The sequence below is a fragment of the Ostrinia furnacalis genome, unplaced genomic scaffold (genome assembly GCF_004193835.3).
Source record: "Ostrinia furnacalis isolate ACB-3 unplaced genomic scaffold, ASM419383v2 OfSCF7032, whole genome shotgun sequence".
NCBI lineage: Eukaryota > Metazoa > Arthropoda > Insecta > Lepidoptera > Crambidae > Ostrinia > Ostrinia furnacalis.
The window spans coordinates 197942-214894 of NW_021137271.1; the positions used below are offsets into that span (position 1 = coordinate 197942).

Consider the following 16953-nt stretch of genomic DNA (forward strand, 5'->3'; position numbering starts at 1 on the left):
TGCCTGTAGTTTACGGTCTTTCTCGTAAATGGCACGAAACAAACATTAAACACTTTGACTTATGAAATCGTTAAAAAACTAACAGCTTAATTGACATTTAATTTTACTCGAATTGACACCGAGACAACTGAAAGAAATTTTCTCGTTCAATACACTTTCAATAATAGGTACTAGTATTATTAATTTACATTCGTTCCAATAAATCTTAATTATTCTGTACCTTGTTGCACTCACTCGAGCTTGTAGTTGTACCCACATTTCTGCGGTTGATTAATACAGTGCCGTTCTGAATTAATTCTAATGATATTCATAACAGAGCACTACTTTTCCCAGATCGTCGTATCGTTTGCAACTTATAAAATAACATAGGCGGCGACACACATGCCAGTTGCCTACCTCTAGCACGAAAAACTTACTTGGGAATTGAGGCATATTATGATGCAAATTGCATGCAGGTGTATTCTCATTGCGACAGTTACTTGCACATGCTGTTGTTAATGCAGATCAAGACAAGTTTAGCTTTGCTCGCATAGCTGACGCAGTTTTCCATGGTTGTGAGCAGACTGCAAACTAAGGCTGAGTTGCACCACCTAATTTTGATCGTAACTTTGACGATAACCGGTGTTTTTTGTATGGAGTTTTAACGTTTGTCAAAGATAAAGTAAGATGGTGCAACCCAGCATAAGCAAACACGAGTTTGATGGACTCTTGACGTTTGTTAAAGTTAAAAAAGCATGATGACATTTTAATAACCTACATTTCGAACCCACCACCTGGTGCATTCGAAATCGTAAGATGGTGCATTTCAGCCTAAACCTGCACGCCACTTTTCCGTTTTACCAATTACTAATCTGAGGTTTTATTTGCATGTGTATCGCCTTAAAGCTGTCGTTGTAATCCTTCACTAATCTGTGCTCTACCGCGGACGGCAATTGGCTAAGCACTTACCAGAGCGATGACCCCGCTTCGGAATTAATTAGTCTTAATCCGCTGTAACATGCCATTGTCCTCTATTGTAACATGCTTTGGTGTTATAGAAGGGTTATGTTGTAAGACACGAGAAGTCTTATAAAAGCTAGATAAGACACTTCATATCGCGGCTTCTGCAGCAAAAAAGTTCGATGTTGCTTATTTTATGTAAATATTATAAAAAAAATGCATTGTCTGTTTGGTGCAACACAGTTAATTTTGATGCAAATCAAGTCATTTTATTTTGAACTTGACTGAGTTTCTTGCGCTGTTTCTTCTCAGCACTGGACTGGCCCATTTACTGTCGCGAAGCAGTGGTAAGGTTTTTGAAAGTTATACTGGGAGGTGTAAAAACGCTTTTTAAGTTTATTTCCAAAAAATAAATGAGTTTAGTGAAGTTTTTGAACGTTCAGTTGAATATTCTTCATTTCACTCACTCAATGCTACTAGAATATCGCCAGTTTCTACCCAGACATATCCCCAGTGTCTGAATTGAGATTTTTAGCTTGTGCTCATTTTCTACTTAAGTAAGTATGAACTTTTCAAGTACCCATTACACTTACACTCCTGTCTTAAAGACAGTTTTAACTTTCCTATGAGACTGCTCAACCGTCTCTGATTGGGTTTATTAGCGAACAAGCTAGCTCTATATTCTATAGAGTTACTACAGCCACTGTGGAAACGAATGGTGACTAAGCTATCCTGGAATGGTATCCAGACAAACAATGGCTTCAGTGTTTGATTTAACCTCGGAGTTGGTTACATATTATTATAAAATGTATCTTTATTTGAGAAGCAGAATAAGCTTAATTTAGTTTTCTTTTACACTGTGAGATAAAGGTACCTTTAAAGGACTAACAAGCCCCTAAACGCCTCTGACACATGTATTGGCTCAATCGATCCGATAGCTTGTCAAATAATTTAAAATTATTTGTTTGTGTAACCGTAGGCTCTTTGCTAAGCACCAAAACCTAACTCAATGAAGTAGCTTGCCTAACCATCTGCTCTTCGGGACAACATATTGGGAAGTGATGAGAAGTTATCAAATTCAGGAAACTATCACGTTACAAAGTTACAGTTTACTCAGTTTAGTGACAACCTTGAACTTTAAAACATTGTCAAAAGTCAGAGATTTGGATATCATCTAAACCTAACTCAATTAGCTATAGCTAGCTTGTGGGGGAAGTGATGAGAAGAAGCAAGAAGTTACCAAATTCACAAAACTTTCAAATTACAAAGTTACAGTTTGTAAGAAGAACATTGAACTTTAAAACATTGTAACAGGATAAAGAACTCCTGTTACTAAGTACTCGTATGTTCTGTCTTCTTCCAAGCCCAAGACAATAGTTTCATTATAACAATATCCAAGACAAAGAGTTCATAAAAAATCCTGTTACTGAGTCGTCCTTCTCAGCCCAAGACAACAGTTTCATTATTACAATATCCATAAAACCAATATCTAGTAAAATGATCAAGCCACAACGATTGCGATCGGGCGATCGGCTTACTGACCGCAGCGCGGCGCACCGTTCGCTAACAGTACTTTCATTATTATTCATACACTCGCATAGCGTATTGCAGCGTTATAATTGAACTCATTTCACTTAATTTCAAGTCCTTTTTATTTAGACAGTATCAGCAAGTCATAAAAGTAATTTATTTCTGCAAATCTGCATGTTATTAATCTGCTTTTATACGCCCCGAAGGCGTAGTTTACAAAATGCTAGAGAAGCAATGATCAATCACATAGTCCACGTTCATAATTCAGTGCGAACATAAAAAATGGTTCCTAAGAAGGCCTAGGATAATATGGCAGCCTATGAAATCTGTTTTCAAGTTATGCCTCTGATCCAGCTATACCACCATTAGTGGTTGGTGTGATTATTTTAAAAATATCGATGTATTAACTTAAATTCCTCTAGTAAGACACCACAAATAGTTCCCAAGAAACCAATTAAAAATAAAACACGGTAAAACACCGTGTTACAGATACCATTCGCGAGAAGTTCTCATTGGTTCTTTGATGAAATGATGCAGTTTATTTAGTTCTTTGACCTTTCACGGGCTAAGTGAAGCGGCAAATCATTAAGGCTTTTGACGTAAGGGATATTAATTAGATTGATGTTAATTAAATTCTTTTAAAACCACAATAAATCTCTAGGATGTATTCAGTTAGCAACGTCTTTTTGACTTTTTTATCCTTTACGAAGTCACGAAAACTTTGCCACAGATCTGAACGAATAATATCTGATTTAGCCTCGTCTGCATTCATAAAGCATAACATAAACAAACTTACTTACTTAACTAAAAGCATAACTAACTAAGGTAGGAACCGTTGACGCGCCGTAAGAGTGCAAATGATAATGTTGTATTCAAAAACTTAACTTACCCCACTGTTATCTGCAACCGCCGGCTAACCAGCTGGCTGGTTTATTGTAGTTTTTACAGACCTAGAAAGAAAGAAACACAAGGTTAGATGTTTTATTGGAGAATAAAAAGCTGATTTGCTGAATGTGTCCTAGAACTACCTAGCTAGTTCCTTTACAAGTTTTTTGAAGTCTGTAAACAGAAGGAAGTTGAATTACTTTGTCTGGGGCACCTTATTAATTAACCTATTATTAAGCGAGATAGTTGACGCATATTTGAATTCGAGGGAAAAAACCTACACTACTTAGGTATATTCTACAGCTGTCTGAGAACACACGACACTTTCCAATTAATATTTAATGCCCTGCAGCTTTTCTAACCTTTTTCACTCAAGGCTGGCCGATAAAGGTCATACGAAACTGTCACTCTAGAAGTAGACAGTAATTGGAGGGACCTTGATAAAATATGTTGTTAATGCCTTGAAAATAGTAAAAATACTTAAACTGTTAAATGCTAAACTTTCGAAAACATATTAATTTACCTTACCAACCTATCGAAAGGTTTTACCTTTCAACTGCTTTAAAATCTACAACTACGTGTCCCAAATAAGGCCGTCATAATGAATCTTGTGGTTTCGTGTCTTTATAAGTGATTCTCAGCAATGTTCTTCATGATCTATCATCATCATCATCATCTCAGCCATAGGACGTCCACTGCTGAACTTAGGCCTCCCTCAATGACTTCCACATCGCCCGGTTGGTAGCGGCCTGCGTCCAGCGCCTTCCTGCTACCTTTATGATGTCATGATCTATGGTCCACTTTAAAAGTAATTTCCCTGAAGGAGCATGCAGTCTATAACTTATTAAAACGTACCTTTCCTTGTTTCCAGTTGCGACGGCGGAGAACGGCGGCAAGTACGTGCCCCGCGCCATCCTCCTCGACCTGGAGCCCGGTACCATGGACGCCGTGCGCTCCGGCGCCTACGGCCAGCTGTTCCGCCCAGACAACTTCGTCTTCGGCCAGTCCGGCGCCGGCAACAACTGGGCCAAGGGACACTACACCGAGGGCGCCGAGCTCGTCGACGCGGTCCTAGACGTCGTCCGCAAGGAGTGCGAAAACTGCGACTGTCTCCAGGGCTTCCAACTCACGCACTCCCTCGGCGGCGGCACCGGCTCCGGCATGGGCACCCTCCTCATCTCCAAAATCAGAGAAGAATACCCCGACAGAATCATGAACACCTACTCAGTCGTCCCCTCGCCCAAAGTGTCAGACACCGTCGTCGAACCCTACAACGCCGTCCTCTCCATCCATCAGCTAGTCGAAAACACAGACGAAACCTACTGCATAGACAACGAAGCCCTATACGACATCTGCTACAGAACCCTCAAAGTGCCCAACCCCACTTACGGAGACCTCAACCACCTAGTCTCACTCACGATGTCCGGCGTGACCACGTGTCTGCGGTTCCCCGGTCAGCTGAATGCGGATCTCCGCAAGCTGGCCGTGAACATGGTCCCCTTCCCGCGTCTGCACTTCTTCATGCCCGGCTTCGCTCCCCTGACCTCCCGCGGCAGCCAGCAGTACCGCGCGCTCACCGTGCCCGAGCTCACCCAGCAGATGTTCGACGCCAAGAACATGATGGCGGCCTGCGACCCGCGCCACGGCCGCTACCTCACCGTCGCCGCCATCTTCCGTGGACGCATGTCCATGAAGGAGGTCGACGAGCAGATGCTGTCGATTCAGAACAAGAACAGCAGCTTCTTCGTGGAATGGATTCCGAACAACGTGAAGACGGCGGTGTGCGATATTCCTCCGAAGGGGTTGAAGATGTCGTCTACGTTTATCGGTAACACGACGGCCATTCAGGAGTTGTTCAAGAGGATATCGGAGCAGTTCACGGCTATGTTCAGGCGTAAGGCGTTCTTGCATTGGTATACTGGGGAGGGTATGGACGAGATGGAGTTTAACGAGGCGGAGAGCAACGTGAACGACCTGGTGTCGGAGTACCAGCAGTACCAGGAGGCGACGGCGGAGGACGACACGGAGTTCGACCAGGAAGACATGGAGGAGCTGGCGCAGGACGAGCAGCACGACTAGAGAAGGCCGCGTGTTGGGACGCGTTTCACCGTTTGTGATGTCAAAAATGCTGGTCATATAAGTGCGGTCAGGCTTCCCGCATCATCTCACTTCTACACTTTCGAAAATTAGAGGCTAAGATATCTTCTGTAAAACCAAAGCATCGTGACTCTTCGTGGGACCTCTCGCACTGTTATCCGTCAACGCCGTTGACGCGCCGTAAGAGTGCAAATGATAATAATAAATAATATTTTATAATATTATATTGAATAGTATTATATCGAAGTCTGTTTTTAAAAGTGAATTTTATAGATATCTAAGAGTCAGAAATTCATAAGGAACGTACCAATCTGTGCATTTCTTAGCTTAAGTTATTGTAATGTCTTGTATGCTTTTATATATTAATTTATAATTAAATGTTTTAAACAAAACCTTCGACATTTTATTTTGAAATCTCACCGAAATTAAACGACAGCTGAAGATTTTTTTAACGATTAGGGTCCATTGTGGTCCCGAGGAATTTGCAGTACTTCTAGATGATAAAGTGAAGGAAAATAAACGCAAGCTAATAGACAAATATTTATTTTACTCTCTCGACGCGTCCGCATTACAATAATATTGTACACTTATGACCGACTTATTTATACCATATTTACACTATTGTGAACACAATCTCTAGTCTACCGTTAATTTAACCGCTGTTGGAGAAAACCTCGACTTTACAACCCATGAAAAAAAACATATTGTTCGCTAGATGTCGCTTTTAGAGACAGTTTATTTATATAGATCTTTCATCCACGAAGACGCGCCCCACCAATTTTTGGTCTCGGTCGCGCGGGGTGCGGGGAGTTTGATCCGAGCAATCCGAGCGGCATTATTGTAGTGTATGTGTGCCACTCACATGGGTAATTTTAATTTAGCGTGTACCGATAATACTCCAACATTAGCGGAAGAATGGTGGAGCGCGTCTTCGTGGATGAAACGATCTATGCACAATGAGATTTCTCGAGTCAAATATTTTCAAAAAAAAAACCAGCGAGTGAGGCAAGATTTTCCCGCGGATTCTGGCATAAAAATGGCCAAAATGTTTGATTAGCAAGTAAAATACTGTTGCTAACATTAACCAAAGGTTGTAAAGCCAGGTTACCGTTATGTAGTTAGTTTTTATGTTGAAATATTGTCTTTTAATAACTCAATACAACATTAAATGCACGACAGCGGACTTATTACGAATAATATAACTTTAATATAATTATAACTAAAGGGGTGGCCACATAGCCGAGCTGTAACGATATGAAAGTAGTTTTTAGAACTCTTAGTATTATTTTTAAGATTATTTTAAGCCAAAAATGTAATAATAGATATAACAAAGCAAAAAATCTGCAATATCTAGAAACACAAACATTCAGTTAACCTAAGTTTTCTAAGATTAAATGTCAAGTTATCACTTTAAAATAAATCAACGCATTTTCATCAAAATCCGTCCCGTTGTTTTGTCTAAAGAAGTAACAAACAAACACCGAAAAATTACAATAAAAATAAGTACTACCGTCACATGTTCACAGATCAGAAACTGTGGCCACCCCACAACGAGTTACATCTAAAGTGAGGATCCAACAAGTGATTATTGCGTATATGTAGAGATTCTTACAAACCTTAGTAAAGCCTGGTCCGTGAGCACGTAGAATTTTGTCCAATGACCCCAAGCTACCCATCCTTATCGCTCGCGCGTAATTATATTGCTGTCGCGACTGTGCGACGCGCGCCCGCAGTGAGTGTGCGAGCGCGACAGCAACATAATTACGCGCGAGCGATAAGGATGGGTAGCTTGGGGTCATTGGACAAAATTCTACGTGCTCACGGACCAGGCTTTAGAAAATTTTACTATAACACTACTTCTCCTTTGCAGGAAAAATATTCATAAAGGCACATCGACAAGACCCTACGTTTGACGAAGCGACAAGCAAATAAATAGTCTAGCTAGGCGGTTACATCGCTTCAATGGTTAATATTATTTTGTAAATGCTATTATGTATACAAACACTTTTTTCCTCTGGACGTAGTATATAATATTTTTATCATAATACTAGCTGACCCGGCGAACTTTGTTCCGCCTTAATGGCAATAAATAAGCAGACTTTTTTTTATTTCGACAGGGATAAAAAGTATCCTATGTCCTTCTCCTGGCTCTAAACTACCTCCCTGACAATTTTCAGCTAAATCGGTTCAGCCGTTCTTGAGTTATAAGTGGAGTAACTAACACGACTTTCTTTTATATATATAGATTACAAGGTTTCCTTCAGTTTTTAAATCTGAATCTGTTCCGTCATCGTAACTTTTCGTTTAATTTTCATAATAATCGCGGGTATCGATGTCTCTGCATAAGTATCAATGTAGTGACAAAACGCAGTCAAACTAGGCTGCTTATGCGCTCCGTCCTTCGAGTTGGATTTTTATTGACAACTTGAGGGCAGTCACGCTTTGGAGGCCGCACCGGTCACATCGCCATCTTCTATTCGTAATCTAACGGGCCCGTCGACGCGTGTGCTAGTCACCCTCCCATGTGATCTCAACTTACCTCATCGTCTACACGCCCAAATGTGCTAGAAACCGAAGGAATTCCCAACTGCTGCTGCCCATACTCGAGGTGGAACTGTCAACGATCTGCTCAAGGTACGTGAGTGCATAGTATTTTGTCATTGCGTACTGCTCGTACAGAACATCGATCCCTTTTTACCGGCAAGCCTTCTACGGTTTGATCCAGGTGTAGCAGGAAGCCACCAATCGCCTGTTAATCGTGGTGCGTTTGCTACAGAATCAATAGTATTTTTTTTATCATAATATTACAATTCTTCTATTAATACTTCAGTTTTTAAATCTGAATCAATAGTATTGATACCTATTTCTAATCCATTTTCACATTATAATTAGTCATAAGTACCAAATACAAATATTCATATCATAATTAAACTTCCTCTTAAATTGATGTAAAGAAAAAATCATACAAACAATTGAATTAACGTACAGCTTTAAATATAGCAACAATAGAAATAGCCCTTTTTTCATAACACATTAGAATATTACTTAAAGCCCATGGATTTTTTAAAGACGAAAAATAACGTTTTAAAAAAATCACTGGACCCTATAGCTCAACTCAATTATGCTATCGACAAATCAAAGCGTTAAAAAATAACAAGCTGCCCATCTAAGTAAACAGTTATAATACACGATACAAAATATGGCAACGCAACGTAGAAATAATGCAACATTCGTTTTGTTAAGTTTTACTTACAACTACAGTAAAATTGTGGATTTTAATACTTTATAGCAAGAAATGGATGCCTCTGGCAAACTAGAGGGGGTCGTGCTCCTTTGGTGGAGAATAAAAGGCATGTAGGTCTAAGATATGCGCCACGATAAGCTTTTATCGCACCATTTATCGATTTTACGCGATAAACTCATACGTTTGTCATCTAAAATCACCGATAAGATTTTGTTACGGCGTGCATCCTAGTCCGACTGATGATGAAAATGCTTTCACATCTCTTAAATAAATCGATTAATTGATACAACTACCAAATTGACTTATTAAAAGTGACGTTATTAATATGTACGCTACAAGAGCTTGTCAAAATCCACAATTTTATTATCAACTATATTATACAGTAAACTTACACTTATTTATACAATCTTAAATGTAAATTACAATACTATTTCGGCACATTAATATTTAAGTAACTAATCCATATACATAATAGTTGGTGAGAGCGACAGATTCATTTCTCTCGCGTTTATAAGATTTTGACATCATTTTATCTCGAATTTATTTTAAATTAATTTAAAATCTAATCTATAGTAGCAACAAAGATTCATGAATTTTAACAAAATTCTCAAAATTGAACAACAAACATTTGCAAAATGAAATAAATGATCATACGAAATGCTTTCATAATTCTTTTAACAAATTACTGTAATTAATTTAAACTCTAACTAAAACCTTAGAATAACGCTATAAATAGCAAGCAACTAACATATCAAAAATGTAAAGCTTCTATGTCATAAAACATCATATTTAACATTTGTGTAATAATAACATTGCCCGAAAAATAATATACACTGTATGAATTTATTCCACAAATTTTAATCACGCATACAAAAGGGAACGATATTTTATTTCAACTTATTTATTTTACGTCTATTTGCGAGTGTATCATGATGCTTTGGAATTAATTTACGATGAACGTATTATTTTTAAGTTAGCAAGTCTAGTGGTAAGCCACCTGCTTCACACGCAGAGGTCCCGGGTTCGATTCCCAGTGGGGGCAGATTTTTCTGTTCGGTTTGGTTGGTGGTAGGGCTTGTTCTAAGTCCGCCTGGCTAGCTTCCACCATCTTACCTAAGTCTGTCGCCATAACAACAATGTTAACAGCATTCCTTTCCATAACATAACAGTTCCTCCGCGGTTGAGGATTCCGGGTGAAGCTCGCTTCCACCTTCGGCCTGATCGTCACTTACCATCAGGTGAGATACAGGCCAAGAGCTTCCTCGTTGTGGATAAAAAAAATGGAAAATTAAACTACTGTAAGAACATAATGATAATTCTGAAACGCGATGCTGCGATGCAGGATTGTACGCGCGGTGGAATATGCCGTAGTAACTCATGTGTCAGCGCCATCTGTTGGTTGATGATTACCACTAAATCTCTAGGGGCGAGTCGATAGATGTCGCTACACCATTACACACAAAATCTGTCTCAAAACAAGGTTGTGTCACAGAAACTTCTCTAGAATAAGGTCGCGACTCTCTTGGCAACGACTCTAGCAAAGTACGTTTAATTCAAAAAACAGTCTCTAACACCTACTAGTTACGGTAGAGAGTCACATGGCGACCTCTTCGACGACAGAGCCGCGGGAGAAAAATCCAAAATGTGCTACAATCAATTATAGTCTCTCTTGCTCACGATTTAAAGTCCATTACACCGCGTGCTCGCCGGCGGCGGGCAGGCGCACGGCGGAGTCGGAGTATCAATATACGTGACATTCAAAAACAGTCTCTAACACTCACTGGTTACGGTTGAGAGTTAAATGGCAACCTCTTCGCTGACAGAAAATTCCAAAATGTGCTACAATCAAAAACAGTCTCTCCTGCTCACTACACAACGTCCATTATACCGCGTCCTCGCCGGCAGCGGCAAGTATCAAATTAAGATTCATTCAAAAAACAGTCTCTAACATCCACTAGTTACGGTTGAGAGTCACATGGCAACCTCTTCGCTGATAGAAAATTAAAAAATTTGCTACAATCAAAAACAGTCTCTCCCGCTCACTACATAGCGTCGACAATCACACGGCGTCCTCGCCGGCGGCGAGTATCAAAATACGTTTGATTCAAAAACAGTCTGTAAACAGTAACACTCATAGGTCAACGTTGAGAGTGACGCGACAACCTCGCAGATTGTCTATTTTACATATCGGAGTACATTCAAAAACAGTCTCTCCCGCTGACTACACAAGGTCCACTATACTGCGTTCCAATCAAAAACGGTCCCCACCACTCACATAACAAGGTTGAGAGTCACATCCCGACTTCGTTGGACTACGCTACAATCAATTATAGTCTCTCTTGCTCACAAGTTAAAGTCCATTATACCGCGTCCTCGCCGGCGGCGGGCAGGCGCACGGCGGGGTCGGCGGCGGCGAGCTTGAGCAGCGTCTTCTTGACGCGCAGCGCCGGCAGCCGCACTGAGGCGCTAGCGTGCCAACATTCGCGCATTAGGTTCGCCATGCCCACCATTGTCTGCGGAAAGAAAGATAAAACGTGCCTTAGAAAATTACCATCTTCAGGGTATTTAGTCTCCAGCCAGTGGCGACAGCTAGTGAAAACTAATGCAGTACGAGGGCGCCGACTGGTAAAAACTTATGTTAATATAAAGACGCCAACTGGTGAAAACTTATGTTAATATGAAGACGCCAACTGGTGAGAACTTATGTTAATATGAAGGCGCCAACTGGTGAAAACTTATGTTAATATGAAGGCGCCAACTGGTGAAAACTTATGTTAATATGAAGGCGCCAACTGGTGAAAGTGTATATCAATAGGAGGGCACTAACTGGTAGTCAATACGAAAGCGCAAACTGGCGAAAGTTTATATCAATAATAGGAAGGCGCCAACTGGTGGAAACTTATGTTAATACGATGGCTAACACCCGTATTCACAAACATTACTATGAGGTTTCACAGTGTGCGTGGAGGCACAGGGTGACACATGGACCAATCACAGAGCTCTATTCAACGATGTGCTTTCGATTTTCTGCTTCACTTAAGCAAATATCGTCTGTGAATACGGGCGTAAGTTTTTAACTTATGCCAATACGAAAGCGCCAACTGGTGAAAACGTTTGTCGGCTGTGTTTACTCACCGGGTGGTCGTCGGCAGGCGGCGTAGGGCGGGCGGCGTCAGTACACACGATCTTGCGCATATCGTCAAAGCTCGGGTCCGACGGCGCAAGCTCCCAGTAGGGCGGGCGGTATTCGTGGGCGGGCGGTACTCGTAGGCGGGCTAGGCCGGCGATACTTCGGTGCTAGGGCGGGCTAGGGCAGCGGTGCTAGGGCGGCGGTACTAGGGTGGGCTAGGGCGGTGGTACTAGGGCGGGCTAGGGCGGCGGTACTAGGGCGGTGGAACTAGGGCGGGCTAGGGCGGTGGTACTAGGGCCGCCTAAGGCGGTGATAGGGCGGTTTAGGACGGCTGTACTTCGGTGCTAGGGCGGCGGTACTAGGGCGGGCTAGGGCGGCGGTACTTCGGTGCTAGGTCGGGCTAGGGCAGCGGTGCTAGGGCGGGCTAGTAGACTAGTATACTCACCGGGTGGTCGTCGGCAGGCGGCGTGGGGCGGGCAGCATCAGTACACACGATCTTGCGCATGTCGTCGAAGCTTGGATCCGACGGCGCCAGCTCCCAGTAGGGCGGGCGGTGCTAGGGCTGTGATACTAGGGCGGGCTAGGGCGGCTGTACTTCAGTGCTAGGGCGGCGGTACTAGGGCGGGCTAAGGCGGCGGTAATTCGATGCTAGGGCGGCGGTGCTTCGGTGCTAGGGCGGCGGTGCTTCGGTGCCTGGGTGGCGGTATTTCGGTGCTAGGGCGGCGGTGCTTCGACGAATCCGACGGCGCAAGCTCCCAGTAGGGCGGGCGGTGCTAGGGCGGGCTAGGGCGGCGGTACTTCGGTGCTAGGGCGGGCTAGGGCGGCGGTGCTTCGGTGTTAGGGCGGCGGTACTTCGGTGCTAGGGCGGCGGTACTAGGGCGACGGTTCCAGTGCAGGCGGCTGCGTATACTCACCGGGTGGTCATCAGCAGGCGGCGTAGGGCGGGCAGCATCAATACAGACGATCTTGCGCATGTCGTCGAAGCTGGGGTCCGACGGCGCCAGCTCCCAGTAGGGCGGGCGGTACTCGTGGGCGGGCCGCACGCGTCTGCACACTTCCCACAGGACGAGCGCGAACGCGTATATGTCGCATTTCAGGAACGACTCGAAGCATTCCAGGTTTATGCTGGAAAATAAGATGGGTGAATTAGGGCACTTGTGCACTATGCTACGAGACAACATTATTTCACGACGCAGCGTCATATTGTGGAAATCTACGACGCGACATTGCAACCTGCAACAACATACTCATAAAGTCCTTTAGATTAAAAAAACATAGGTGACAACCGGAAACTATAGGTCGACTAAAAGTATTTAGTGTACATGATGTCTTGTCTAATGGACTATTTTGGTGAATCTACTCCTTAGGCCATTATCTCGAATTTCGAGGGCAGCTCTTGAAAACAACGGCGCGGCAGCGGGTGACAAGCGGTGCACACACTCGCGCGTTAGGAATAAAGAATCAAGATAATGCGTAGCCATTGTTCTGATATTACACGTTCGCGAACATAAACAATCAGCTTGACGACACAAGATAACGCCGCGCATTTACCCGCTGGCTTCGAGATCGAGCCTGTGTTGCCCGCGCCTCCGCCACCACGAAATTCGAAAAGAGGTTTAAAAAACACATGTTATACCTTATCTTATTTTATTTAGGGCCGCGCATGAGCGCAGAGCACGTAGACCCATTGGGATCTTTTGTGCTTCCCGCTCATCCGCAAAAATCAAATTGTACCTTACCTCTGTTCAAGTAGCTCCGGACTCATATACCGCTTGGTGCCCTGGCGCGAGTGGTGGTGCGTGGTGATGTGATATGCTGCATTTCTCCTCCTCCTCTACATTTTAGTGGAATTTACCTGTTAGCTTCGTCGAACACCTCTCGTCTCATCTTCGATTAGATGGAAAGCTGGTGCAGGACAGCTGGTATACTAAGAAACTCACATCTGTTCCAGTAATTCCGGGCTCATATACCGCTTGGTGCCCTGCCGCGAGTGGCGGTGCGTGGTGATATGATATATGCTGCATTTCTCTTCTCCTCTCTCTTCATTTTGTTGGAAGTTACCTGTTAGCTTCGCCGAAACCTGGTGCAAGAAAGCTGGTATACCAAGAAACTCACCTCTGCTCCAGTAGTTCCGGGCTCATATACCGCTTGGTGCCCTGCCGCGAGTGGTGATGCTGCGTGCCGATGTGCTGTATTTCAATTCTCCTCTCACTTTATTTGGTGGAAACCTGGTACCAAGCAACTCACCTCTGCTCCAGCAGTTTAACTTCACTGCACATCTCTTGGTTCCTCTCCATGTTGATGGAAACCTGTGACCTGATTCACGTATTTTGACACACAGTCAAAACAGGACGACTTCTAAACAGACATTTAGAAGTAGTCCCATTGAAAAAAAAGTTCTAAATCCGTATTCACAAGGGTCATTTCGATAGAAAGATAAACTCGATAGGATTGCAACTCAGCGATTTGCTGGATGGTGCTGCGTGGACATTCTCTCATCTCCTCTCCACTGGTGGAAGCAGCTTGCTAGATTCCACATATGGAAATAGCCTGTGTGTTTCGTCGCACACCTCTCGTCTCCATCTCCTCCACATTGATGAAAACTTGGTCTCATGAAGCTGCATCTTTCTGCTTTCAAAACTGCTTGACAAAATTCGGCACAACACCCCGCTAATCCACGCTAAATTTTGTCAGTGAGTGCGTGCGCGCCGCGTACGTATTGGCGCGCTCACATAAAAACCGCGCTCGGTGCGTTTCTATGAAGATGACCTACTCATTTGTATCTAGTCTGTCTGTAGTCTCACCTCTGCTCCAGTAGTTCCGGGCTCATATACCGCTTAGTGCTCTGTCGCGGGTGGTGGTGCGTGGTGATATGATATGCAGCATTTCTCTTCTCCTCTCTCTACATTTTAGTGGAATTTACCTGTTAGCTTCGTCGAACACCTCTCGTCTCATCTTCGATTAGATGGAAAGCTGGTGCAGGACAGCTGGTATACTAAGAAACTTACCTCTGGTCAAGTAGCTCTGGACTCATATACCGCTTGGTGCCCTGCCGCGAGTGGTGATGCTGCGTGGACCGTGCTGCCGAGAGCGGCCCGTATCGTCGTCTCCTCTCCGCTTTGGTGGAAATATAGACCCGCTCTTCGCTTTGGTAGAAATGACCTGCTAGCTTTATCGCCTACTCTCGTCTCTCATCTCTCTTCCTCCAAGTTGATGGAAACCTGGTACCAAGAAGGTCAATCCTTGGGAAACTCAGCTCTGTTCCAGTAGTTCCGGGCTCATATACCGCTTGGTGCCCTGGCGCGAGTGGTGGTGTTGCTGCGTGGCGATGTGTTGGCGCGTGACGGCGAGCCCGAGGTCGGCGATGCAGCACTCGCCGTTGACTTTCACGAGGATGTTCTTGGACTTGATGTTTAGTGGAAACCTGGTCTCATGAAACTCACCTTTGCTCCAGTAGTTCCGGGCTCATGTACCGCTTAGTGTCCTGACGTGAGTGGTGGTGCTGCCGAGAGCGGCCCGTATCGTCGTCTCCTCTCCACTTTGGTGGAAATATAGACCCGCTCTTCACTTTGGTAGAAATAACCTGCTAGCTTTATCGCCTACTTCCTTTCTTCTCCTCTTTGGTGGAAACCTCGTACCAAGAAACTCAGCTCTGCTCCAGCAGAGATCTAGAGAGATGCCAACTAATGGCCCGAGTTTTAAACTCAGTTTTGCATAAGAAAATTAGATATTCACACACACAAAGTAATCAAAATGTGTGCTCATTATCCACTGCGATATCAGTACCCAACGTTCGAATAATATATAGTACTACGTCGCTGCTGTCATCATTGATGTCACGTCACGAGCAATGTGTTTTGTTTTTGGGCATATTGCTACGACACGGTCGGTGTCGTAGCAATATGCCCATGAAGATGACCTACTCATTTGTATTTACTCTGCTTGTAGTCTCACCTCTGTTCCAGTAGTTCCGGGCTCATATACCGCTTGGTGCCCTGCCGCGAGTGGTGGTGCTGTTGCGTGGCGATGTGTTGGCGCGTGACGGCGAGCCCGAGGTCGGCGATGCAGCACTCGCCGTTGACCTTCACGAGGATGTTCTTGGACTTTATGTTTAGTGGAAACCTGGTCTCATGAAGCTCACCTCTGCTCCAGTAGTTCCGGGCTCATATACGCTTGATGCTTGGTGCCCTGCCGCGAGTGGTGGTGCGTGGTGATATGATATATGCTGCATTTCTCTTCTCCTTTCTTTTCATTTTGGTGGAAGTTATGCTAGCTTCGCCGAAACCTGGTGCAGGAAAGCTGGTATACCAAGAAACTTACCTCTGTTCCAGTAGCTCCGGGCTCATATACCGCTTGGTGCCCTGCCGCGAGTGGTGATGCTGCGTGCCGATGTGCTGTATTTCTCTTCTCCTCTCTCTTCACTTTGTTGGAAACCTGGTACCAAGCAACTCACCTCTGCTCCAGCAGTTTAACTTCACTGCACATCTCTTGGTTCCTCTCCACGTTGATGGAAACCTGTGGCCTAATTCACGCATTTTGACACACAGTCAAAACAGAACGACTTCTAAACAGACATTTAGAAGTAGTCCCATTGAAAAAAAAGTTCTAATTCCGTATTCACAAGGGTCATTTCGATAGAACGATAAACTCGACGATTGCAACTCAGCGATTTGTTGTCCTTGAAGTTTTGTTACGTGAATAAGACTACTGGTCTCATGAATCTTTGCTCCAGACCTTGGGAAACTCACCTCTGTTCCAGTAGTTCCGGGCTCATATACCGCTTGGTGCCCTGGCGCGAGTGGTGGTGTTGCTGCGTGGCGATGTGTTGGCGCGTGACGGCGAGCCCGAGGTCGGCGATGCAGCACTCGCCGTTGACTTTCACGAGGATGTTCTTGGACTTGATGTTTAGTGGAAACCTGGTCTCATGAAGCTCACCTTTGCTCCAATAGTTCCGGGCTCATATACGCTTGATGCTTGGTGCCCTGCCGCGAGTGGTGGTGCGTGGTGATATTATATGCTGCATTTCTCTTCTCCTCTCTCTTCATTTTGGTGGAAGTTACCTGTTAGCTTCGTAACCTGAACCTGGTGAAACTGTAAGAAACCTGGTGCAGGAAAGCTGGTATACTAA

At 44.0% G+C, this 16953-nt stretch overlaps 2 protein-coding genes across 6 annotated transcripts in view; one reads left to right on the forward strand and one right to left on the reverse strand.

Annotated features, from left to right (window-relative positions):
- The window catches only part of LOC114363231 (tubulin beta chain-like), a 31369-nt gene extending 25582 nt beyond the window's left edge, over nucleotides 1-5787 (forward strand). For both annotated transcript variants that reach the window (XM_028318899.1, XM_028318898.1), the window contains exon 3: nucleotides 4226-5787. In XM_028318899.1, the coding sequence (XP_028174700.1) occupies nucleotides 4226-5433 (1208 nt within the window). In that variant the 3' untranslated portion in view covers nucleotides 5434-5787. The remainder of the gene's footprint in view (nucleotides 1-4225) is intronic.
- Nucleotides 5788-10611: 4824 nt separating this feature from the next.
- On the reverse strand, nucleotides 10612-16724 carry LOC114363236 (activin receptor type-1-like). 4 transcript variants are annotated; one of them, XM_028318911.1, is made up of 3 exons: nucleotides 16574-16724; nucleotides 12740-12950; nucleotides 10612-11208 (listed from the first exon to the last, which is right to left on the reverse strand). In XM_028318911.1, the coding sequence occupies exons 1-3, from the start codon at nucleotides 16597-16599 to the stop codon at nucleotides 11056-11058; spliced, it is 390 nt and encodes a 129-aa protein (XP_028174712.1). In that variant the 5' UTR covers nucleotides 16600-16724; the 3' UTR covers nucleotides 10612-11055. The 4 variants fall into 4 exon arrangements, with proteins under 4 accessions (XP_028174712.1, XP_028174708.1, XP_028174711.1 ...); XM_028318907.1 differs by lacking the exon at nucleotides 16574-16724 and adding an exon at nucleotides 15780-15930; XM_028318910.1 differs by lacking the exon at nucleotides 16574-16724 and adding an exon at nucleotides 15084-15232 and having other exon boundaries at nucleotides 12740-12952.
- Nucleotides 16725-16953: the final 229 nt, after the last annotated feature.

What these genes read in the sequence shown, in the direction of transcription:
- LOC114363236 (XM_028318911.1), bottom strand. Translation starts at nt 16,599, where the DNA reads ATGAGCCCGGAACTACTGGAACAGAG. An exon ending in CCGGAACTACTGGAACAGAG is followed by an intron (nt 12,951 to 16,573) that starts GTGAGTTTCCCA and finishes CTTATTTTCCAG; the next exon opens with CATAAACCTGGAATGCTTCG. An exon ending in CGCCTGCTGATGACCACCCG is followed by an intron (nt 11,209 to 12,739) that starts GTGAGTATACGC and finishes TTCTTTCCGCAG; the next exon opens with ACAATGGTGGGCATGGCGAA.